The 26,292-nt window shown below is 38.4% G+C and overlaps 1 protein-coding gene across 1 annotated transcript in view; it reads right to left on the bottom strand.

The window, feature by feature from the left end:
- Positions 1–358: 358 nt before the first annotated feature.
- The window catches only part of rnd2 (Rho family GTPase 2), a 30,452-nt gene continuing 4,518 nt past the window's right edge, over positions 359–26,292 (bottom strand). Inside the window, exons 3-5 of the mRNA XM_044101247.1 lie at positions 7,849–7,958; positions 4,357–4,491; positions 359–1,477 (exon numbers count right to left, since the gene is read on the bottom strand). Of these exons, the coding sequence (XP_043957182.1) occupies positions 1,208–1,477; positions 4,357–4,491; positions 7,849–7,958 (515 nt within the window). The 3' untranslated portion in view covers positions 359–1,207. The remainder of the gene's footprint in view (positions 1,478–4,356; positions 4,492–7,848; positions 7,959–26,292) is intronic.

Genomic DNA, 26,292 nt, shown 5'->3' with positions numbered 1-26,292 from the left:
TCCCCAAAACTCAAATAAGGCTGAAATAAAACAGTTTTGAAAAGAAGACAATGCCAAAACTCATCCAGTGTTGTCATAATGTTTGTCAGCGGCTGTCACCAAGGATGGCACAACAAATTAGGTTTAGTAGTCAGCAACGTTCTGGATAGATTTCTGTAATTATTGAAATCATAATTTCAGACCTGTTTTTTTAGTTTCCTCAGATATTCAAGATGTACTTTATTAAACTTTTAAGTTAAACCTTTAAATTTTCACAAGAGAAGCAAAAACAGAATAAATCAATCTGCAGCAAGTTCAATGCCATTAAAAATAATTAAAACAATAAAATACAGTTTAACCAAAAATTACACAAAATAGCCCCAGTTTTTAAGCATTTTATTTTCCCACAAATCTTTAAAATTGTGTTAACAGCATTAATTCCAGTGAATCAAACTGGCACAAATGGAGCAGATGAGAAAAATAGTGTTAAATTGGGAGGCAAAAAATTAAAGAAAATACAATATTTTGTTCCTAAGACGCACTTTTGGTGATAGTGCTCACACACACCCACGCCCACACACACAAACCATTAACAACATTTCTGTCTCCTTCAATAACCTTCTCTTAATAGACCGTCATCATTCAGATAAACACCAGAGTCCACTTTCAGCGTAAATGATGGATTTGCTTGTTTTCCTCCCAAATTTAGCAACAGGAGAAGCAACTTCAGGCAGCCGAGCAACATCTTCCGTGAAAAACAAGTTTCATTTGCTGATATCCTGAACCAACACGGCTCCCCTCACATGGCCACTTCCCGCCGCTCCATCCTTCTCAGGAAATTAATTTCACTTTAATTCCCTCAGACGAGACCCCACTTCCACTATCGCGGCTTCTGCATTTCCAGAGGGTTAGTCCAATTTGCCATGGTTTCAAAACGACACAAAGAAGTAAACAGCTTCTAAAACATGCACACGCACACACACACACACACACACACACACACACACACACACACAAAAAAGGAAATAAAATCCAAAACATTTGTTTTCACGGAGCGGTGTTTTTCTCTTCTCCCTCATCTAGAGTGCAAAAAAAAAAGAAAAAAGAAAGAAAGAAAGAAAGAAAATGCGCAAAAAAACCTTCTCAAATAATAAATAGACTTTCTCTTTCATATATTTCTGCTTTGTGTATTTACATATATACTGCATATCACTGAGGCTGGCGCTTTCTACATTAGTGAACAGCTCTTGGCCCGGTCCTTTTGGATGGCCGGGGCGGGGTCCGTTTGCTCAGTCCGACCCGACAGAGGCGGCAGGGGCAGATGTGAAACCCTCTTCAGGCCTCTGCGGGAACTGCTGCGTTTTAACTGAGGCTTATGCGGCTGCCGCACCGACGCTAAGGTGGTGATGTGGAACACGTCGCGGACGCTGTTCTCTGAAACCTTGGAGGTGCACTCCACATAGGCTACTGCCCCCATCTGACGGGCTATTGCGCTTCCCTGGAACAAAGAAAGAGAGGAGCTGAAGTTAAGACAGCGGCACAGATTAGCTTACCAACCACAGAAACAACGTAAAAACATTTTTGATGGAAGGGTCGTAGGCTACACTCTCGTTATAGAGCTTGTTTTGACACTCGTATTGTAGAAAAACATCTAAATTCTTTGGTAGGATAAAATACAGAGCAGCTTCGCACCAAGCATGTAAAATACTACTCCTAATCTTGACAGGAAACAGGCAGAACTGACTTCCCCATTGACGTCACATGCATAAACACAATCAATCAATCAATCAAATGTTATTTGTATAGCACATTTCAGCAGCAAGGCATTTCAAAGTGCTTTACATCAAATCAAACACAAAAACATAATGCAACATAGAATCAACAATCAAAGCAGAACATTAAGTCAGATTCCGTCAATAAATTTGTAACTGATTACGTTTCAAATACAACTCTAAACAAGTGGGTTTTTAGTTGAGATTTAAAGGAAGTCAGCGTTTCAGCTGTTTTACAGTTTTACAATATAAATATGTCGTTTGAGTAAATTACTGAAGGTGCAACCAACAGGTAAGTTACATTTTGTTACTTGATTCTCATGGAAACAAACACTGCAAACAAATACAATCTGACATCCTCATGTTTGTTGTAATCTTTAAAAGTTGTTTTGATTAGAGGTTTTCTACTTGCAGTCCAGTACTTGGTTGTTTCAGATTAGTGTTTTGTGCTATATAAGTCACTAAATCTGATCCATAAAAAAATCATAGAAATGCTCATGAATAAATGAGTGTTGTGTTTATACATAACAGACAACTTGGCAAAAAACCAACTTTAAATCACACATTCAGGCACTTTGTTGTCAACAATCTGACGCAAAGGCATTTTTTAGTCTTGTTTCTATATTTAGATCTAAAAATACTGCAGAATAAACATTTTGACATAGAAAAAGTAGGATTAGGACCAAATAGTTTGCAATACATACTAATAGGCAATAATAGGTACTGAAGGAGGGTGAATCTCTTGGGTCCTGTGTAACTTAAAGATTGACATAATTTATTGAACAAGATTCATTAAAATTTTTCACTCCAACATTTCAAAGCACAAATTTCTAAAACTCTAGACTATTACACCAAAAGTAATCTCTAAAATCCCAAATCTTTTCATAACTCGATAGCATATTTCCAAAAATATCAGATTTTAAACATGAAATTTGTAAACATGAATGGAGGGATGAAAAAAATCCATTCATCCACCTGAATTTCCATCTGATTCTTCCTTGCTGGTTGCTGCCAAGATTGAAGTAAACAGGTGTAAACCCAGGCAACACTGAGTCAAGTTTACTTCAAGATTATAGAAAATACTCTGGTGGCTCCATAGCAAAGAAATCACATTTAGTTTTAAATGTGTGGACAGTTCAGACTGCTAAATGCAACTTTTACAAAAAGAGTTCAAGTTGCAGAATGCAAGAATTGGTGAATAAAAGTAGGCCTGTTGTCACAAGATGAGCAGAACACAGATGCTGGTTTCTCAGGAGGAGGAAGCACCTGATGTTGTCAGTGAAGCCGTTCAGAGAGACTAAACTCAAACAGAACTCATCCAGCTCTGAAGATTACCCCTGAGTAATGTAACAATATACAGAGATAATTAAGACTGCAAATTGTTTGCTTAAGATCGAGTGAAGCAAATTTAATTTTAAAATCCCTCGGCCCCACTCAGCGATGCACTTCAGACTCGGCTGATCTCTCTCGTTTCACGAGTGGCTTTTAATTCGCATGCAGAGGTTGTAGGATGCAGGACGCAGCTTAAACCACATGCTCTCCAAACGGCACTTACATCATCAGCTGACGTGGTTTGATTTTTATCGCGGCGCACGCTCCAAGGTTCATGTAATGAACAGCGGAGCCTTCATCAGGTGGAAAAACAGTTTTAGACTCAGCTGTGGCAGGTTGGAGGAGGCCCAGCTGATGGCATCTCCAGCAGATTAAAGTGGAAATACCTGGAGTTCACCCAGTGGTCACTCTCGCTGGCGACTCTTCAGCTCTGCTCTAAATCAATTTGAGATCAACAGCAGGATAACAACACAAGCTATTGGATTAGAGTAACAAAATGTTTGTGTGCGCAGCTCTGGTCTCTGGTGGTAGATTCAGTTTTTTGGGGGTATCTTCATACACAGCTGCCCTGAAACAAATTTGAAACCAAAACAAGTGCTTCCTGTGATCTGCATACGATCTGCTCCTCTGTTTATCAGGATTTTGTTTATTTAATCTTTGTATGTGGCTGAGCTTTTGAGAAAAATCTTGTCTTGTACATGGAACACAGAAGGACAGTAACAAAAGCACAATGAGAGCTGATTAAAAAATTCCCAGATTTACAGTTTATCATCAGCCTCCTGCCCTCTTCTCCCCCGTGTCCTTGGCTTAGAGGCCAAGGCTGAATGCGATAAAAGGACTCGCCCATTTATCAATGTCCATTCTGCATTTTTTTTTTTTTTAAAAACCTACATCTGCATGGTTTAGATGTAAACTCCACTCGTCGCTTGTTCTTCTGCAGCCTTTTATTTTTTTATTTTATTTTTTTTAAAGAGAGAGAGAGAGAAAAGCAGCCTTGAATTACATATCAGCACATTCTGGTCAGTGTGCCAGCCACAGAAAGCATCCTCAGGGGATTTTTACACTGCACTTTTTGTGCTCCTGTAGTATTTGATTGTTAAGAATGCAAAACCAAATGAATATCCCTGGTGGTTTCCCTTCTGCTTTAGTTGATGTTTCAAGAAGTGTTTCTTCCAAGTATTCTCTCTGGAAGCCATCTTAGAGGAAACCCCATCTGTATATTTATTCCAACCCCCCTCTTCATCTCAGATATCCATCTCCAGCTTATCCTTACCTGCTCATGAGTGACAGGGATTAGTCGCTGCTTGGAGAGTTCCCTCAGGGTGTTGACGTCTGTCCTCATGTCAAGCTTACAGCCCACCAGCACCACTTTGGCGTTGGGACAAAACTCTTGCGTCTCTCCTTGCCACTGCAGAGACAAAAGGGAAAAAAATATCTACATTCACCATCACACACAAACACAAAAAAGCTGAGGTGAGGTACATTTGAAACTTCTGGCTCCCAGATGGAGTTTAATGCTGCATTTATGCTGTTTTTTTGGTCATGCAGAGGAGCTGGAGAGTAATGAAAATTGTTTAGTTGTGTAAAACTTTGCATAAACCCTGAAAGTTATGTTATGTTTCTTCAAACAACCAAGTGAATGATTTTATCTTCTTTGGGATTTAAACAAAACTACTTTTTCATTGTTATATTGCATACTTTTTGGCATTTCCTTCAAAAAGTTTGCACATTTTCAAAGTATTCATGATTTTAATTTCATATATAAAAAGTCTTTTCAACGATGCTTCCTTTTAATTTGTTCCAACAATCCCCAAACATGCACAGGTGAATATGAAAATATATCTCAAAGGGCTTAAATGGTCTGCTAATGAATTATTAATCAGCAGTAGTAGTTTATTATTTAGGGAATAATAATCAACGTAAAATGTGAAATTCAGAACTGCAAGAGGTCTTGATTAAACTGAGAAAACATTCTGGATCTTTTGATGTGGGGTTGTGTGGGTTATCAGTTGTCAGAATTTTACCATTGTTTTACCACTGCCAAATTTACAGTTTTTAGATAATTTAATATTGGCATGAACCAAAAAGTTCCTTCTTAAAATGCTGCTACTCTAAAATATTAGAAATCTGCGTTGGAAGCAGCTCCACTCTGACTGGCAAACAGATCAAACCCAGAGTGAAACAAAGTGTCTGACAAATGGAGTGAACTTGAATGATGTTTGCAACCGATAAGATTGTGAATTCTGGAAATAACCCACAGAACTCCACTTTAACAAATCTGGGCTATTAATGCAAAGAACTGATGATTCTGGAGTAGTGATATACACCTGCAGATTTTTGGAAATCTCTGAGTTAAGGAAAGCATCTACATCCTCTAGGGAAAGCATGCAAACATAATATATGTTACTAATTCTGACTGTGTACCAACTGGTAGTACAATAATTTAATTTAAAATGGTAAACCCATGTATTACAAAGACGGCATGATGTGACTTTGGCTCTGTTCCTGAAATAAATCTAATGACAACTAACAATAAAACGAGCAGAAAATTTATTCTTAAAGGGAAATCAGCATGGAAATAGATTTTTGTTGGCCAGATCTTTATAAAATCCAGAGACTGAAAATTGTTATCAAATTAAAAATCAGGCTATGATTAGGGCAAGTATTTATTTTTACAAAGCTTTGAAAATCATCACCCTAAAAAAAGAAATAAATGTCATACAATGCCTGGCTCGGGGTTACTGTCAGTTCCTCTGTCTCTCAGGCTTGTATTGAAGGAAAGCTGCCATACAGTTGATGAAGGGTAGGATTTGTCGGCTGTTTGTTCTCAGAGGCAGAGCCCTCAGAACGTGTTTAAAATATCAGCCAGAAATGCAACTACAAAAAGGAAACATCTAGCAATTGTTTTTTAGAGTTTGAATATTTTATTTACGTTTGATGGTTGTCCAAGTAGCTCGGTGCAACGTTGCCAGCTGAATTCAAAATGCTGGAGTTGAACACTATAAAGAAATATGCTACATATAACAAAGTAATGAACAATACTTTATTATTAAAGTATTCTTAGTAAATTATTACTAAAAAATACGTTAGCCTCTCCTTTTTTATTTTATTGCAAATCTAAATGGAGACTCTACCCTCTGAGCTGATTCACTTCTTGCTTTTGGAGCGGTCTCCGGTCTGCTTGGCATTCACATGTTGTTTGCTAAGCGTTTCCACTTTGCAGAAATGGAAACACTGAAAATTTACTCAGAAACAACAACTTCTCTGATTATGATGAGAAAAATGTTTTGCTGTTTTCCTTTTATCAGCTGCCATATTTACCAAGAGGCTGTACTGATGTTTGTCATATCCGCAAGAAAAAATGATTTGTTGAAATCAGTTTCCTTCTGCCTCTGAAGCACTGTTCAATGTTTCACTGCACGAGCCGAACCATGTGTTATCTTGTGTAGCTCAGATTTCCACTCTACCTAGAAAACATTACAAATTCCTCTTGCATTCTCCGTCAACAGATCTATTTCAGGTTCTCCTCAGAAAAAGGTCTAGGTGTCTCTCTTCTAAACTCACTTCAAGATTAAATGTCACTCTGAGACACGGCTCAACCAACACTGTCTCTCTTCCCTGCGACCTAAATACAAGAAGGCTCAGAGTTATACCGCCTGCCGCGTGCAAAATGTCACGGTGTCCGCTCATCCTTCACGCTTAGCACCACCTTTAACCTTCCAAACGGGTCCCTATTCTGTTGATGTAGCCCAGTCAAAAGCTTTGATTGTTTAACCCTCTCTCCTCCCCCAGCTGTCATCTAGCAACCTCTAAGGCCTCCTCGCTTCTGCAGGTCAAGAGTCTAATTTGGGATGCGGATTGTGCAACAGGTTTTCCATGCGCCCCCTGAGTTTCAAGGATTACTGGGGTGACAACGAGGGGCCAGGGGTCATGGCAGCCCCTCCCATGAAGTAATTCCTGGGAAAAAAAGTTAAAACGAGAAGCAGGCAATCATCCACGTTGTTGAAAGAGGCCACCGAGATACGCCATCAAGGGTTAGACCTGCAAAAACTTCAAGGGAATTTTACCAGCTCCCCACAGACCTCTGAACACGTCAACAGGGGAGCTGTGGGAAAGTCTTTAGTCTGCAAAGTCTGTAATTTAAAGGTGAACACACTCACATGGATTCAAGATGCGAAGCTAGTAAAAAGAAAAAGCCTGGTTCACATGATAGACATGCAAGCACAGAAAACTCATCAAGTCGGTAATTTAAACACCTCAGATATTTCACTATTTGCCCACTGGCTGCAAAAAGTTCACAAACCACAAGAGGGAACGCCACCCCTCTATCACTGGCACTGCAATGAATTTTGACATTTAGCCCTCGCATCCGGACAGCTGTTTAACTACATTTAAATTTGAAATTCTAAAAGCTCAGTTTGTTGTAGCGCTCTCTGAGGCAACCCATTGGATATGGTTGACTAGTTCGCATTTTAGATATATCTCTCGAAGAAGCCACCCAGCTGCAAAGCCTCCCTTCTTGTTCTTCATGCTGACCTTTTATTTCTTAAGGCGATGCAGGTCAAGTATCCGTGGACATTTTGATGAAAGAAAAGAACAGGAGGCTGTAGCCTCTTATTTGATCAACCACTGGAGCATGAAAAGCTGCTGGCACAGAAATCTGTCATTATGAGATGCTGATCGGGTGGATTTTCTGGTTGCTTTTCCTCCATAAGCACATATTAAGTGCTGATGTAAAGCGTTTGAGAACAGAAATAAAACAGACCTTTTTAATGACACTGTCCAATGTTTCTGGTCGGCTGATATCAAAGCAGATGAGAACAGCGTCAGAATCGGGGTACGCCAGCGGTCTGACGTTGTCGTAATAAGAGGAACCTGTGGACACACATCAACACATAGTATGAGATCATGGAGCATTTGGAAAACAATCTTGTAAGGATTTATTTTGAACCAGGTTTAACCCTGTAAGGTTTTTTGTTTTTTTCTAATCTCAGTGAGATGACTTATCAATGAAAAATTTCCTGAGAGGTGACTGAAAGGTCGTTAGTACATGCAAAACACATTATAGCATTCACAGTACCATGCACTCGGTCACACTGCAGCTGAAACACACTCTGCAGATGCAAATGAGCCCTGATCTTCACAGTTATGCGTGCATATTTTTGTGTAGTTTCCTCTTGGGTTTTTCCAAACAGCTGTGACCTCTTCTTATCACATGAGAGGGGAAGCTCAGAGAATTATACACACAAAACTGAATTGTAGGAGGCTGATTGGAGACTTAACCCACACTCATTTCAAAATGGCTTTTGAGAGGTTGAAGTAAACGCTCATCAGTCACTAAAAACGGTTGTTTATGCTTTCAAATCGCACAGTTTCTAATAAATTTGTGTAATCCACTTCTGCATTTTCCTACCGTACTCTTGAGTTTTATTGTTGTGCCTTGATCAAATTTAAAGACACATGTACAGCCACAGACTTCTTGGTTATGCGACCCAGCTCTCATTAGAAGACTTGTAAAAATATCTGGGCAATCGTAGGAATGTGGCTGCGGCTATGAAGGGAAACCTCCACGCTCTTCCCCCCCATTAGGACTTGACAAGGGCTTGATGTTCACGACTACACTTCAGGGCACAAAGAAGCAGTTGTTTGTTACAAATGTTCCTATTTTACACCCTTTGGAATGCAGGGAAATTAGTAAATCAAATCAAATATTTGCCCACGTCAGTAAGGTGAAAAGCTTGACTACTAGATTTATTCCCCTAATGTTATTTAGGCTGAAAGATTAGCACAATGCAGGAAATCACTTGTTCAACAGCTACATGCCTGTCTCGTGAGGCAAATCGAGTCTGCACAAAAGAAACAAAGTGTTGTTTTCAGCATTGCTGGGTCCTTTTTGTCAGCAATGGAATGACACAATGACAAAAGCTACACATGACCTGCATCCCCTCATTATTTATGCAGCTGTCCTGCAGTGACAGCTGGACAGTACATCAGAGGATCAGTTGCAAAAATCACTTGATGAATAAATAAGAGTCGCAGTTTAATTCTGAATTCATTTCTCGCCTTAGTGCACCCTTGTCATTTTGGGCTAAATGTACTGAATACCAAAAGGCATTAGTTTACTGCACACTTCGGTTAGCAATAATAACTTAGAATGTTTTTTTTCATTTTGTGGATTAAAGTATGCTACTCTGTGTTAAAAGGGTTGTGCTGCGAAAAAGTTTTTTGTTGGGGTTTTTTAGTGTCACATTTAAATGGTCCAGATTATTAAACAATTTAAAATACAACAACAACAACAACAACACAAAAATTGAGTGAAAAAACTGTTTCAAAATGAGGATTTTATTTACTGCAGAAAAAGGTGATTAAAAAGCCAACCTGGCCTTGTGAAAAGCTTAATTAAATCACAAAATAACTACGTTTAACCACATAGCTGAATTCCTGATTACAGCCGGAACTATTTTAATTGTGAGTTAAGGATGAAAGCAATTAATCCACTTACGACTAATTGTCTATTAATGATTAATTAGATACAAATTTGTCCAAATTGATTAACAAAGTCTGCTTAGAGCTTATTTTAGTGTTGTACTTTGGCCGCCATCCAGCAGAGGGCGCCGATGGTAATCCTTAAGCACAGCCGTTGACACAAGATGGCGGAACCATATCAGAACAGGAGAAACATACGGTTCAAACAGAGTCCGCTTTGGGACGAGATTCTTAAGTTTCACCTTAATAGCGCACATTCAGCTGAGCTGCATCAAAATTACTGATGTGAGGATCTGATGACAGCGTTACGCAAAAAGTTATAATGCGATGAAAAAAATACATAATGCCAATAAGCACAGTTGATTTTGAGGGCTGTTGTGAGTTCATGCACTTCACGGAGACAAGTTTTATTACTCCGAGAGCAACTACAAACAATACTTCTGTGTATATATGTCTGCTAATTAATGGGGATTAAGTGTTATTCACATTTTATCCTTTTTATCTTTTATTTTTCTATTCAGCAATCTAATGTGTTTGTACTTTTTGTTTTATACATCCAGCATAAAACCACATTTTTCTTGTTCAGTCAGTACTTAGTAAAATTGACATAAAAATTATGTTAAAATTTAATAATGTCTGTTTTTTTATACAGTGTAGCCTATGATGAAATATTTTGCTCTATAGGTTAGTTGGCACCCTTGATACAAGAGTAATTAATCTTAAATCAGTCAGTTAACTTTAGATTAACTCATTAATCAATAACTTGCATCCCTATTGTTGAATGCTTGATTTTCCTTTTTAAAACTGTTTTTACAACTCATTTTAATTTGTTGATGCTTTTTAAAAACCCCTAAATAAAACCTTTTTAAAAATGTTCATGTTCTCACAGAGATGCCTTTAAAAACTACACAGACACTGTTTTCACAGTGAGTTGGACCAAATATTACAGGAGGGGATCAGGAAATCCACTCTCGATCTCATTACTTCAAGATTGCCTCTTTTCTGTACTGCTGAGACTGCAGACTAACAGCCGAAAGAAACCGATCGCATGAAAGTCCAACAGTCAGCAAACCCCACATTGTATGACAGCAGGCCCTGATTGGTGCCGGTCACACTTGAAGTGCTGTAGCTGTGCAAGTTTGTCTTTAATATGTATCACGCACTTGCAGACCTCTATTAAGGTTAGAGTTGGGGAAGAAAAAAAATGAGTACCTGGAGTGGAATGAGGTAAAAAAGATTTGAAGACTCTGACAACAGCGAGGGAAGCAGCTATCGAGGTAAAGCAGAATCCAGAGAAAGTTGAGGAAATGTCAAATGAAGCAAAGATGAGACAACTGTACTCGTTTGAAATGAGCATGTAATAAGAACCTGAATTGAGCCCATTGGGGTGAATTTGCTGAAAATGATTGGCAGGTAATTCACCTGACAAGGTCTGTCAAGCCATACCAATGCAGAGCTCATTTCTGTCCTGAGTGACAGCAAGGCTACGTCAGCACTTTATTAAAAAAAACACAGAAGCGCACTGAGGGACAAGATGAGCAAATTGCAGTGTTTGAAGCAAGTTGAAGAGTTGCAAATAAAGTACGGCAATCACTGTAACAATCAAAGGAACAAACAACAGAGGAAAGCAGCAAAAAGAGACCCTGGCCAGGCAAAAAGGAGAACAGCACTGCAGAGGAAAGGATGAGCAGCTGCATGGACAGAAAATGAAAGCTTTGGTCTCAGTAGGACAGAATACATAAAAATAGTAGTCTTGGTGAAGCAGGTTTGAGCCCATTTAATGTGAGGTGGAACAAAAGGTCAATTGAATTTAAGACACGGGCAGGTTGAGATGGATGTGGCAGGAGCAGGGCGAGGAGGAAGGAGCAAACTCCCTGGCAGGGGCTATTAAAAACCATCATGCCTGGCAAGGAGGGAGCACCCTGCCATAGTGTGCCAAGTGAAAGCATAAAACATCTCTCAAAAAAAGTCTGCGTTTGCTTGATTTAACGCATGCAATCTTCTCTCCCTTTCAGAAAGAGTCAAACTGTAGATGTATTTGCAGAGAGGAGGTGAAAGAAGAGGGAGGAAAACATCACCCATCAGTTGGGCTTCATCCAAACAGTGAGAATAAAGCGTAGGATGCTGAGGTGGACTGGAACTTAGTATAGTACCTTAATAAGGCCTGATGGCTTGCAGTAAGAGTTCATTTACGCTTTTTGTCTCCTGAGAAATGGATTCCCTCCGTAAGGACAGTCTGTCTGAAACTTGACATCTCTCTAACTGCTCGTTGAACAACTCCCTAGGGATATTCTAGCTATACAGGAACAGACAATAAAACAAACAAAACGGTAAAACTGAAGTGAGGCATTTGATTGGGGAGGCAGAGTGTGTCGCTACTTTATGAAGCCTCACCCGTCTCACTGCATTACTCTGTAACCTCAAAGCATAATTTATATTTTTCAAACACTTTGTAACAAAGAAGGAAACCATTTAACCTGTGTTGAGCTCCTGCTTCTGAAATCCTCATTAAGGCATCAAGAACCTCTAAAAACCCTTGCCAAATGTCTGAAAAATGCTCGTGCTAATGACAACAGTAAGCCACTTGATCTTTGTTCTTCTACCGCTGCTGTATCCCTCTCAAAATCCACCTTCAAAGTTAAGGGGAGGCATTTCAAGTTGTGCTGGTAGAGTGTCGTAGCAACCTGCAGGGAGGCAAATGGTTTCAATGTGAGGCAATAAAAGGAAGTTAGGAGGAGGAGAGCGGAGAAGCGACGGGGCTCTGGTGGTACTCCACTGCCTTGGTGATTAGAGGACGCTCTGAAAGAGGAAGTGACTTCAGTCATTACTCCTCTCTTTCACAAGTTCTGAACCACTGCGGCTTTTTTTCCCATAAAAGTTTTGCCTCAAATTGAGGTAAATAGTTTGAGGCAAAACTTGCTGAGGCACCTTTTCGAGATGAGGTGGCTTTACTTTGACCTGCTGCAAGCCCTTTCCAATACATACCAGCATGTGTTTCATTATGTGAAAGATGGGTTGCACAAAACTTTATCTTACAATGTCACCACCTCCAGAAACCTATATTGTTTAGTTTAAAAGCCCCTGACCTTATTACCAGCACAAAAATGGTCAGTTCACACTTCAGAGTGAAGGAGAACCCGCCTGGGTAGATGTGCATAAACTTTTTCTTGCATGCAGTTAGAAAGCAAATCTGTCCTTTAATTGATGCAAATTGTTCATCACAAAGTAGCAATTGGAGTTGAAATCAAAAATACTTCCTCTCTATAAAAGGAAGTGACTGTAGCTGCACTTTAAAATTAGAAATGAAATTTCCAAGCAGGCCTTTTAGTGTAAGATTTACCAATATTGTATTATAATTGGACTGAGTTACATTTGCATTGCAATCTGTACTGTAACGGGATTCCAATCAGCCAATTGCAATAGAATAAGACTAATTTGGGACATCATTAACATTGAACTGAATTTATTTGCATTACACGTGATAAACATGCATATTAACTTGACTGAATTTTATTTGCACTGAATTTGAATTGTTTGATAAGTCATCTGAATTGCAAAATAACTAGATCATGTTTGCAGGTTAGTTGGACTGAGCTGCAGCTGCATTGTGATGTGATTGTGTTTTAATTGCTTGGAACTGGATTTAACTGTAATTGCTTGAGCTGAAAATGGCTTCGGTTCGTAGAAGGCTGTGAAATAGGATTTCATCAGAGGAAGAGTTAAACGCTGGTTGTTTCAAAGCTGCAGAGTTCATGAAATGAACATGTCAAAAGTTTATTCAGTCTGTTAAAGAGCAAGAGACATACAGTTCTGACTAACACACACTGTTGCAGTTTTACACTAGGAGCTTGAGGCTGTCAGAAAATAAACTCAGCTCAGAGAAGTAAGTCCTTATTAGTCATGTAATGAAGCTACCTCAGCTGGCCTCGGCCGAGATCCAAAGTTTTTATGCTTTATTTCTCTTCCAGTCTCACACACACACGCACACCCACGCACACACACACACACCCACACTACGTTTCTGCTCACACACATGAGCAAAAAGGCTGAGCTGTTGATTATGGCTGTCTCAACATTTCAAAAGCATTAGCAGGCAGACTAGGCAGGGGAAGCGACATGAGGTTAAATGTCCATTAACCTTCCATGTCTGCAGCCTTTGCATGAGAGATATTGATCAAAGCAGCAGTTTTCCTTTGTAGACTGTGCAGCCTTTGAAGGGCATCGAGCACCTTTTATGGTTCTAAGCTGATTTAATGCTCGTGACTGTTGTCCTGTTGTAGGTTTATGGAGTAGAACTCACAGCGTTAAGGTAGGAGACAGAGCATCATGGCCATCTGCATCCCAGACGCCTCAGTGGAATAGAGATGGAAGAGTGTCTCCTCTCGGTTTCCCTCAGCCCCATCATCTCCTTCATTTTCACACACACACTCATCCCACTAGAGTAGCAGCTACGCATTTCATCCGTCGCTGTCTGATCTCTGCGTCTGTCTCAGGCTCTGGTTCATGCTGAGCTTTGCTTTCAAAGATCACTGAGCTTCTTTGTCACACACACGTTTTCTGATTATCTAAATGCACACTCATTCTCTAGCTTTGCTTGACTTATTCCCCTGCAAACTGCTTGAAACTGAAAAGATGTGTGGCAGCCTGAACAGTGACAACCTTTATTCCTCAGAGATATGCGTCGTCTTTGTTATTGCACTGCAAACACTCACAGGCAACTGACTGGAAAAAGCAGGTAACTGTAAATAATTGTTTGTGTTGTGCAGGATGTGTATGAAGAAAAGAGTTGTATCCGCTTTATATTCTTGCTGTTCTGTAAGTTTTACAATTTCTGATGACAGTCGATTGAATTAAATCTTGTTTTTGGAGTGGACATGGTTCAGACACACACTGTTTCGGTTTTGTCCATTTGGCTCAAGCATGTCAAGTAAGAAGAGCCCTCGGAGAAACTGGGGCTGATTCTGTGAAGAAAGGAGAGATGTTACACAATCCAGTACAAATCAGATCGAATCAGATCAGAGGAGACAGAGCTTCAAAGGAGCACACATAAAAGTGAAGCAAAATTGAATCAAAGATAAACACGGTTAGACAGTCACACAACTGACCGAGGAATCATTTGACTTTTGTACCCTGTACAATCTTTTGAAAACAGACGGTAATCCAATTATCATTTAAGAATGTTACATATAACTTTATAAAAGTTAAGTCAGAATATTTTAACTGACCCACAGCAACGTACGTTCCACAATCCAGTTTAATGCAATAGTTGCTATAATCAATCAGGGTGCAATTAAAAACTAGATATTAATTAAGAACTAAACCTGTAAGATAATTTGATTCCTGCTCTTCCTCCTACTGCCTTCAGTATGACATTTACCAGCAGCCATGGAAGATGACTGGATAAGGTTTGCTTGCAATAAGCTGTAATAAGAGAGGTGGCTTATTTAATCACCTTCCTCTTTTAGAGTGTGGAAGATCTTTCATTAGCACTCATATAAAGTAAAGTCAAACCCCCTGGGAAAGCAGAGTTAAAAACCATAAAATAAATTAAGAATGCTAACGGCATTTCAGCTGGAATGAGACATATAAGCAATGTGTGTAAAACTCTTTCTTGCCTATAGTTTAGTATGTTGGAGGATCAGTGATGCTGTGGGACTGTTTCTCTTTCAAAGGCATTGAACAAATCAACACAGAATTTGTTTACAAGACAGAAAAATCAACCCAAAATAATGTAGAAAAGTTGAGCCAAACCGAAGACTGAATAGTAGAGCTATCTAACTTTGCTACCCAAGTACCATGAAGCAACGAAAGGAAATAAAAGGAAATGTAAACTAAATATAACACTGGGTTTAAATGTTGGGTTAGAAAAGGGGCCAAATTCTACTACTTAATGGTGTTGGAGTTAATTTTTAATTAATCTTTATAACATTTTAATCCAGTTGCTAACAGTATAAACTGGGTTTGAACATTAAACATTCAATCTTCTTTGTACAATTGTTGTACTTCAGCATTGACCAGGAAGTTGACCAGGAAGTGATGAAGTAAATCAGCCCAAGTCAGTCAGAGTGTTGGTTTGACATTCTGTTGTTTTTAAATACGGTTTGTTTTATCTCAAGAGGTAATGGTATGCAAATTTTCTAAAGTCAGTCAGAGTCTTGGCAGTCAGCAAGATGTTTGTTTGAAATGTATGTTTATGTTATTTTTGGTCATCAGTGTATTTCACCTTCAATCCCTTGTAAAGATGCCTTTTCGCCCATCCTGAGCCTTACCGTAAAGGATTAGTTGCCGTTTTCTGAAATGACCGACTGTGTCGACGGTGAAGTTATGATTGACATTAGTTGTCACTTCAACCTGAGCTTGTTGGAAAGTAAATAAACTGACATCAGCTAAACCAGATGTGCAGCATCTGAAATGACACTAACAGTCTACACCTTAATGGACTCATCATCCGCTGATGATCCAATCAAATCAATTGATGACACAAATTGATACAGTATACGTCTTTTTTAACCTTCCAACACTTGGAGGATGGCATGTAATTCAAAATTTGCTTCCCAACTGCACGCAAGGATGTAAGGTTTCTACACTTAATTTTGCCAAGCCATTCCTCTCTTGCCGTTACATGATTGGTAAAAAAAAAACAACAACAAAAAAAACACAGTTGAAGTGAGCACAACACACAGTTAAATGCCCCATCTTTGCGCTTTTTAAAGAAGCTTAGTTACCCATTTTGTTTTATGCTTTATATTGCTTTCCTGAACAGACTGAACTTTAAGAACTTTGAACTTTAAGATCCTCCTGTTCTGTCCCAAGGATATTCTAAATGAAAATCCAATTTCCTTCACATCCATCTTTCTTTTCTCATCAAAATCAAAAGCAGGGATGCTTCACTGCCAGCTGACGTATGTCCAACAATCAATTCTGCTCTTCCCTTTTGCAGCTTAGCACCTGGACATTATTTTTGCAAAGGCATCCTTTATTTTTTAAAGGTCATCCATAAGTGAAAGACTCATAAAACAGCAAAAAGCTTTGAAGTCTCTTTTAAAAATTACTTTACACTTTAGAAAATACTTCAAATGCAAGGTGAAAAATGGCAAATAAGGGAGTACATGGCTTTCTTGAAATCGTTTCCCTTTTTTCTGCAAATCATCTACTTGACATCCATGACACAGACTACTAAACACTAAGACAAGCTGCAAGAAGTTTTATTTTGAAGTACGAGTTCTACTTTATTTGGGAGCTCACCAAGTGAACTGTCATCACTTCAAAGTACTCCTGGCTTTGCAGAAAGAGCACTCCACACCCGCAGAATTTTAACTTAATCTGTACATTCCTGGAAAAGGCAATCACAGCCTTTTCATTCACTCCTGCTCCTCTATCAATCTCATATTCATCTTTCAAAACTTGTATCTCAACTTGAAGGTTTTCATTAAACTTGTAATAATACTGTGACAGCTTCTCCTCTGTCCACAGCTGTCTGTCTGATATGACAGAAGGAAAATGAATATCCAGTCAGCTCCTGCTCAGACATATAAGAGAATTGGGGGAAGAAAAAAAAAATCCATCAACTCAACTTCCTCTGGTGTATAACCATCCAAACACATCCCTATCATGGTGCCATCTATACCCCAGCTCACTGCAATCTCCAAAGAAGGCCACCAGGGAGCCAGGGAGGCACTTTAAGTGCAAAAAACCAGGAGCAGCAGTGAGAAAGTGAGTGCTTTGGACCTTGTTTATAAATAAACTCATTCATAAATGATAGGATCTTTGAAGTATATGAGCCAGGTGCAGGTTGGTGACTGCACTGAGGCATTATGACATCCTCTTCATCACAATATGTTGCTTCAGCTTATTTTGTCTAGTTGTCATCTCAACATTTCTCAATGTTTCAGTTAAGTTGAAGTCTGGACTTTAATGGAGTCACTGTAACACATATGGCTGCAACTAATGATTATTTTAGCAATTGATTAACCTATTGATGATTCTGACGATTAATCAGACAAAATAAATAGTATATTCTGCAGATTTTTTACTACAATATGGTAAATAATTTTGTTAAATTAAGAAATTAAACATTTTATTGCCTAAAATACAATAACATAGCATTAGAGAAGTTGACCTGGGTGAATATAAAATGCTACTTGAGGAGTATTGATAGACAATGGTGTTTTTATCTTATATGTTAAATGTATATTTAGCTTGTACAGTTTTGCCTTAATTGCTGCTCTGAATGGTTTTTTTTAACAAATGGCTTTTTTAAAATCTGTACACTTCAGTTTTTGATTAATTGATTACTAAATTAGTTGATTATTTCAATATTCTATTAGATTAATTGTTTCAGCCCTTCACCCTTTATTTTTACAGTCATTCTGATGCTACAGTGTTTGGAAACATCATCTTGTCAGGCGTCAAGAAACATCCAGAGAAGTTACTGGTGAGATACAAATCATCACTCCTCCATTTGGTTTGTCCTGTTTTGCTGTTTGGTCTAGTGCTGTAAAAACATCTGTCCAAAGGATATTGTTTTCAAATTGACGCTTTCTCCTAATAATCCTTCCAAATAACCAGTCCTTGTTCAGACTTTTTCTAGTCATTCTAAATTGCTCTTTAAAATTTAACATGTAAATTAAGGCCTGCAGATTCTCAGATTGGGTTTTCCACCCTTACCAGATTGGTAATCTGTAGCAAATATTTCTCTAAGTTTATTGCTGGTGTCCTTTCCCATCTTGTAAACACAGACCCTTCACGAAACGAGTGCATTAAACTCCAAGTAGGACGGTTTCATTTTGCTACATCCCGCTGAAAGTTCACCATCTAACAACAGGCCACACGTGTTTAAAATGTGACACGGCTTGCTGTTGGGCATCTGTTTCTCTATGAACCAGAGCAGGTCAGGTCTCCAGGGGGCAACCAACAAATTTCACTCATAACACAAAGCCTCTGACAGTCGGCTGTTGGATGGAAGTGGGAAAACCACAGATGTACTCTTGTTCTCCACCCCGTTATCCCTTCTAGTTTTCAATCTAGTGCACACTGGCTGCATGCACATCCTGCTCTGAGGGCAACACACTCAACGCCTCTGTACTTATTATATTGAAGTCATAACTCCCCCACCTCTTCTTGCCTACTGCTCAGGGCAGCAGCTGTACTTTGGACCTTATTGTGCCTCCTGCTCCCCCCCAAAGCCCTTAAACAACCCCTGTTACGCCTTGGGTCAGCTCTGCAACAATAGGAAGGGTCAAAAGCTCAGAGCTATAGAAATTTCCACACACTAACTCACTCAATCATGCATATGATTAAGTACATGTGGTCACACACATCCGTCATCTATTGTTTGTATTCCAAAGTGCAAAATGGCATTTGTTATCTGAAGGTATGTGAGAAACAACTAAACTGACTTTACATCAACAGTTTAAGTAATTTTTTTCTCTGGTTGCCAACAAAGAAAACCTGATTTTGTCAAGACTGTTACATTTTAGTTGGAGCAGCAAATCATTGTGATAATTATCTAAATTTACTTCTTGATATAAGAAATACAATAAAAAAAACATTTACAGATGTAGAAAAAGTTAGTTTTTTTTGTCTTGTTTTTTTTAAACTTTCAAGGGGGCAGGAGGAGGATAAAGCCAAATCTTTAAAGATGTGGAAAAGATATTTTACATGCATATGTGTCGAAAATTAGTTCTCAGATGTGTATTTAAGTTCTAATTACATTGAATAATAATGTTAATAAATTAATCACTCAGCTTGTCAAAAGGAAACTGTGGAGTGTGTACAATGTGTATATTTCCCAGTATTCACCGTTTCTTTTAAAATAAGCTGATTTTACATGACAATTAAAATGCAAAATCTTGCAACATTTGAAATCCAATAAAATTTATACTCACATTTATTAACATTCAAACAGTTTCTACTTAAATGCATAAAATAAAAATTTTAAATCAAAACTACACTAGTTCTAATCAATTTCTTGATTGTAGAAATAAACAAAACCCTGAAAACAAACACTGAACGCATCAATATGTCTAAAAAAATACAAGAGCTTATCCCTTAAAAACTATAATGGAGGGATATTATTAATTATTAATTAATAACATGACTTTGATCCAAGAGGAAACATCTGAAAATTAAAATGGAGTCACATCAATCTCAGGAAAATCTTTGTGATCGGTCAGCTTCACCAGAAACAGCGGATAGAAAAGACTGCCTACCTTAAGTTTTCATTGCCGTTTCAATTCATAACAGTTGAGTCACAACAGCTTACTAAATATGTAAGATTAGGACTAAATCCTCCATGTTCTGGAGAGGTGTAAATAACACCAAATTCATTTAAACTTTGTACAAAATAAGCAAAAAGCATTTCATGACAAACAGAACAATCAATCAGATATCTATCAATTTCTACATCTCTTTTCACATCAGAGTATTTTAAATCTAACCAATGTATCAAAAATAGAAATTTGTCTCTTAATCATTAAAGCTATAGAATAACTGAGATGTTCTGCATATTCACTCCTCACCCCGTTATCTTTTGCATGTAATCATTTCAGTAAAACACAGCAACCACGCCATTTACAACAATCAATAATTAATATTAAAAATTTTTATTAAAGCTAAAGCGCTTAACTGCCAAAGGACAGATGAGTGTACTTTTGTTTCATTCTCATGTTTCCCTCTATGCACTTTTGTTTTCCTTTGCCTATAAAATTATAAAAAGTCTTGATTTTGTCCTTCTACACTTTGTAAGTCATTGTTACAGCCAAAGCTGCTCTGTGGCAACAGCACTCCATGATGAAGCTTAAGAAAGTGCTTGTAATTTGAGATAGAGCGAGCGATCAGAACTTGAAGTGATCCTTTTCTTTTCACAATGTACCAAAGGAGTTCCTTTTAATTCTGTCCAATCAATGTTCACTCCCGACCCACTTATCGCTGTGACTTCTGTAAAGGAACATTAAGTCAAAGCTGAAAGCAGCCTATCAGCCATGTGCAGTGCTTTTCAGCTGTGCTTTTTTAAGCAGATTATACACTTTTCCCTGGTGCTAAGCAATGAGGACGAATGTAGCTACAGGTTCTGATGAGGTGGAAGAAAGATTCAACCTGTAGCTGTAACCATAGAGACATTTGCAGCATCTGACTTAAGTAGGAGTTCGAAATGAGTGGGGAGTTGCATCCTCTTGGGTTTACCACATGTGCTTGTTTCATTTTGTATGGGCAGGTGGGCAACTTAGTCCTTGGTATGCATTTAAAGTTCTTGGGCTCTTGCAACTAGCTGTGCTACATTATGAGCAGAGGTAGTGTGTGTTTTTTGTGCCTCAGTGTGTCGCTGAGAGCACCCTATTCTTGGCGGTAATTACACATCTGCCCACCACCCACTGCTGTACAATCGCTAACTGCGAGTGACCTAAGCCCGATGCTGTGGCCGCCATCCTCGCTAATGGGCTATCAGAGATGGAGAACACAGACAGGGAAGAAGAAAGAGTGGAGGATGAATCGAGAAAAAAGATATACTTGACAGTTCACCTTCAAATGAGTAGCTTTAACTCCTCCGGTGCCGCCTTTCATGTTTTAGTTCACTTTATCACATTCATCTTAAAAAGCCTTAGAGATATAGGAAGCAATTACTGTACTTTTTTAACTTCCAAAATTGTTTCATTGGGCTTTTAACTGGTTTTCTTTTGAAAAACTCCAGTATGATTCTCTGCAAACGATTTTTAATGATGAACTTTAACCTTAGATGACATCACAAATACGAGTTAAGCACGGTTTTAATCTAAATTAGAAATATCAACTGGTGATCTTACAAACAAGATAAAAATAATATTGAAATCTGCTATCTATGCAGTTAAAATAATAAACTATAATCTCAGGCAAGTAAAATGCTGATTTAACTAATAAGGTACATTTACTCTTTTACTTTTTAAACATGGTCCTCTTAATATTTTAGGATTTGGTCACTTTGGCTGAAAACTAAATTGGCTCTTTGTTCTGGCCCAGCATAGAGTTGGTATTGCTGTAGGAATGGTGATTTTGGAAGCAGATTTTGGGCTCAAGTGGTGGAAATAAAAATAAATCCTAAAAATGGATCGGCAGCAAACTAATCATTTGGTTTCTGGAAGAAAAGTGAAAAGTTCAGTCAAAAATTCCAAGCTAAAATGTAATCCCCATAGCCAGAACTGTTGTCCAGCTCTTTTGTGTGCACAAACATTCACATACAATACATGTAGCAACATCACTGTGCAGTTATTTCGAATATGGAGATCTCTGTTATGTCAAAAATATTGCAAATTTCCAGTTTCCAGTTTCTTTCACATGTTTTGTTTATGTGGTTTTGGGATTACGATATGAGGCTTGGCACAACAAACAACAAGCTTATTTTAAATCTGATGACAGAAAGATTAAATCAAAGAGCCAAATAGTCGTCAGACATTTTATTAGGTGAGCCTAATAAAATGATAACGGTATTAATTTTGACTCCATTCTGCCTTTTCCATGACTTGGGTTCAACAAGATGTTAGAAATGTCCCTCAAGAACTTTGTACCATACTGACATGTTGGCGTCACACAGCTGCTGCTGATTCACCTGAATCTGATCCGAGTTCAGCAGTAAAAATCAAAACTCATCAGACCAGTCAATGATTTTCAATCAGCTATTGAAAATCAATAGCTGATTGATACCAACCCATCTGGCACCAACCAAATTGTTTGAATCAGTTTGTTGTTTTTAGCTGATTGGGGTGGCACCTACTGTGATCCTCTGGTTTAGCACCCCAAAGTTCAACATGTTCACAGGTAGTTTTCTGCATAATATAACAAGTGGACCATATAATTGTGCAAATTGGAATTACAATAAAAAATTTGCTAAATAGAAATATAACAAAAATACAGAAAAGCTCAGGTTTTTTATAAAAAAAAGTTTTTTGGGGGGGTAAATTGAAATTAGTGTATTTCGCAAAAATGAAATGGAAACACTTTTTCCGCATTACACAAGTGATTTGATAAACAACCGGATGTTACTACTAGTGGAAAAGAAAGATGGTGAACAGGAAGTAGAAGGAGAATGATGGCTAATAACTCACCATGTGAACAAACTTATTCAGATGTGATTATAATTGCCTTTTTTATTTTATGGAAAGACCACAGTTCCAAAATTTTTATTTTGACCATTTTATTTTGCACATTTGTAATGGAAACGCAGCTATTGTTGCCTTTCTATCATCTGAAACCAGTCTCCACATTGTCCTCTGACAGAAATAAGACATAGCTGGATAATTTCCATCTTCTGTAAACATAAAATCCTCATACCAACCCATCTGGCACTAACCAAATTTTTTGGGCTCAGTTTAAACTCCCACAAATCATCACCCAATATCTGAGCAGCAACTATGTGATTGACTGAATTTCAAATGTGCTCACAGTTAAACAGGTGTACATAATAAAGTGACTAGTAAAATGAACAATGCATTTTATATATATATATAAAACTTTATTTTTGAGAGGATAGAACAGTAATCCCTCTGTCAAAAAAGATCTTTGCAAGATTTCAAATATGTGGCTTTAAAAGTGGCCACAATATGAAGTAAATTTTACACATTCATAACTAAGCATCCAACAGAGCACACACAAATCCTGCAACGGTTTTCTGAACTGGCTCCCGCTGCTCTTATGTTAACATTTCTGATGGGAACAGAAGCATTTATCCCTGTTGTAGAGTTGTTTCTTCCCCCAATGTGCATTTTCATTATTTATAAAATCTGCAGCCATATTTCTGTCTCAGTGAAGGAGCCTTTGTGCTGCCAGGCTCAGTCTTCAATGTCAACACTAATGTGCTGATACTTCAAGTGCTCACATTTTTTTGTCAGTTTTTAAATAGAAAAACTAAGGACAGATCCTTTCTGATTTGAGATTTATAAAATCCACACAAGTATGGTTTAAAAAAAGAAAAGGAAAAACATGCATAGATAATTCACCCATTTCCTCAAGGTTCTTGAGAGCAATTGCTCTGTCTGGGCCAGAGAAAAGAAATGATCACTGCAGCAGGTCATATCAGCCCTTGGATGAAGGGAAATATACATTTTTTAAAAGCTTTGTATATTTCAATTCTATTGTATAGCTAATTCTATGTACTTTTTAACAAGCCACAGGAGCTTGTTTTTAGTAAATAACTCATTAACATAGACTTTTTTAAAGTATTACTTCCATTGGCAGATTATTTCACTTAGAACATGGGAAAATGTTTTGTTGTAAATGCCATTGGAAGTAGTAGTGTTTTTTTAAAATCAATATTAAGTAATTATTGACATAAAACAAGCTGAAAAGTTGCTTCTCATTTAGTTTTGTCGTATCTCAAGTGTACTGATGTATTTGCACTATAAACTAGAACTAAACTACTTGTTTAGATATTATGTGTTTGCAGTCTTTTAAAGCCAATCACCTGTGTAGTAAAACCTACACAGTTATAAAATTTGTAAATTAAAGGAGAAAAAAAAAACATGGTGATGTTAGTTTCGCCTCAATCTTCTGCTTTAGTTTACTGATGAATGTGTCTCGCAGACACTTTTCTTCTGTAGACGGGAGTGTCTGTCTTTTCTCCCTTGCATTCATCATCAGAACAGGTTTTGTTTAGGCAGTTGTTGCCCCAGGCAGGTTCGGCAAAGAGTAGCAACAACTTTTAAGGCCAACGCTTGGTGCTTACGTTTGGGCTTTTGAACCAGTGTTGAAAGGATTTCACCATCCATCCCTCCAGGATGCTGAAGAAAGAAAACTAAAGGTGTGTTTATTGTCTCTGTTTATATGTTGCTGGTTTAAACACCCTAACCAAGCTGGTTTTGAGAAGAATACGTGAAAATATTGGTCCTTGCTCATCAACCATACATCTATCATGACAGTAGTTGTTCAAAGAAGCCGATCTGAGCTGCTGTATAAACTAAGGGAAGATAATGAAGACTCCAGTGTTCAGTATTGTGGTGACTTAGATCATATCAGATCTTGGAGCACTTCCCGAGCATCCCACTGCTCCAGCGAGCCACATGCTTGAGGGGAGAGGAGACTGTTGATTTTATTTCTGCACTGTGGGTTTAGTTCACTCATTGTCCATTAAAGATTAATCAAGTGGAAAGTGTTGAGGATCGCAAAGCCCACTGACCTCAGTGTGTTTTTATAGGCCGCTGGATGCACTGATGGTCCACTGCGCTGAGAATGTGGAGCTTTAGGAGCATAAAGTCACCAGGAATGTTGGAAAGCCGGACACGAGACGAAGAAGACGCTTTCAGACCAGGCTGATTATAAGAGAGTGGGCGCTGGGAACGGCACAGCATATTGTAACTATCTTGTTATTACCTCATAAGTCAAATATAATTGCAAGGAAATTTTGTGAAAAAATTTTCCCAAATGACTTCAAAAGCAGAGGACCCATTACATAGAATTCACAAAGAAATACTGTGGTATTAATGGAAATGTCTCAAATTAAAACAGCAGGTATGTTATACTCCAAGAAGTACATGGCTGAAAAATTAGGGTAATTTTCCACTTTGTGTGGAAAGGTGTGATGGACACGCGGTCTGGATGAAGAGTCGTATCTTTAAAGTTTAATATGAAAAGTAGCACTAAAGATGTTTTCAAAAGAAGAAAGAGAAGCAAGATTCTTGCAGATTGCTTCTTCAGAGCACAGCCCCGCATGACTAAACAGAACGCAAGAGTTTCAAGTGAGAATCATGTTAGGCATAAATGAGGCAGCTGGAAGTGAATTGAGAGATGCATGAGTTATACTGCATACAGCAGAAACATAAGCAGAGTCTGGCCTGCCAAGGCTTTAGAGACAACACGCCGACCTCTTTGAGGGGTTTCAAACCCACAACAGGACGACAGAGACTGTTTCCCAGGCTCTCTTAGCATATTGGGAAGAAAATAAGTGCAATAATACCTCAGGCACAGTAAAACCCCAGACATGCTGGCTACTAGTGGGGCCCCGGAGCGCTTGACAGAAAACACTAATGGGTCTCAGACAGGTCATCACCAAGCTGCATTGACATTTTGACTGGTTGACAGCTTGAGTTACTTAAAGAGTTAATCAAAAACACATAGATAAGTGCTTTGTGAAACAGACTTTCCTGTTCGTCTCTGTGTGACAGCTCAGCAATGTTTTGCGGCATGAGTCTGTAACACCTGCTTCATCTCTTTAATTCTCCAGACAGTCAAAGGCTGCAGGACAGACAAAAAAAGTACCTTAAATCTTTAAATTCTTCCAAAAACCCAGATCCGTTGACATGCACAAACATCAACCTCTCTCCGATGCAAAGCTCACCATTCCTGCTCTGACCTCGAGGAAGTGTTAGATTTAATGAAACCAAACTAATCAATGGCTAACTTCCATGCAGCAGCAATGAATACCAGTAATACTACATAACCACACCAGAGAAATGTGAGCCGGGTGCAACGCAATAGCCTGGCCTCAAGCAGTGATCAATAATGTTTTGTGAACAAAGCCAGAATGCAGAAGCCTGACTTTGGAGGCAATTAAAGAGGAGACAATTCTTCATGTAAGGGCTGAGGAGAAGAAATCAGATCCAAGTGTGTATTTGATGTAGCAGGTGGAAAATTGAAGCAAACTTCTTGTTAACGTAAAAATGTCAAATGGACTGTAGCTGCACCCCTAAACAGAAAGTAGGTAGAAAATCATCAGAGAGTTCAAGCTTTCGTAAAGCTCTGACCTCCCTAAATTAATTGT

The sequence above is a fragment of the Gambusia affinis genome, linkage group LG19 (assembly GCF_019740435.1).
Source record: "Gambusia affinis linkage group LG19, SWU_Gaff_1.0, whole genome shotgun sequence".
Taxonomy (NCBI): domain Eukaryota; kingdom Metazoa; phylum Chordata; class Actinopteri; order Cyprinodontiformes; family Poeciliidae; genus Gambusia; species Gambusia affinis.
This window is presented reverse-complemented; position numbering and strand designations above follow the sequence as displayed.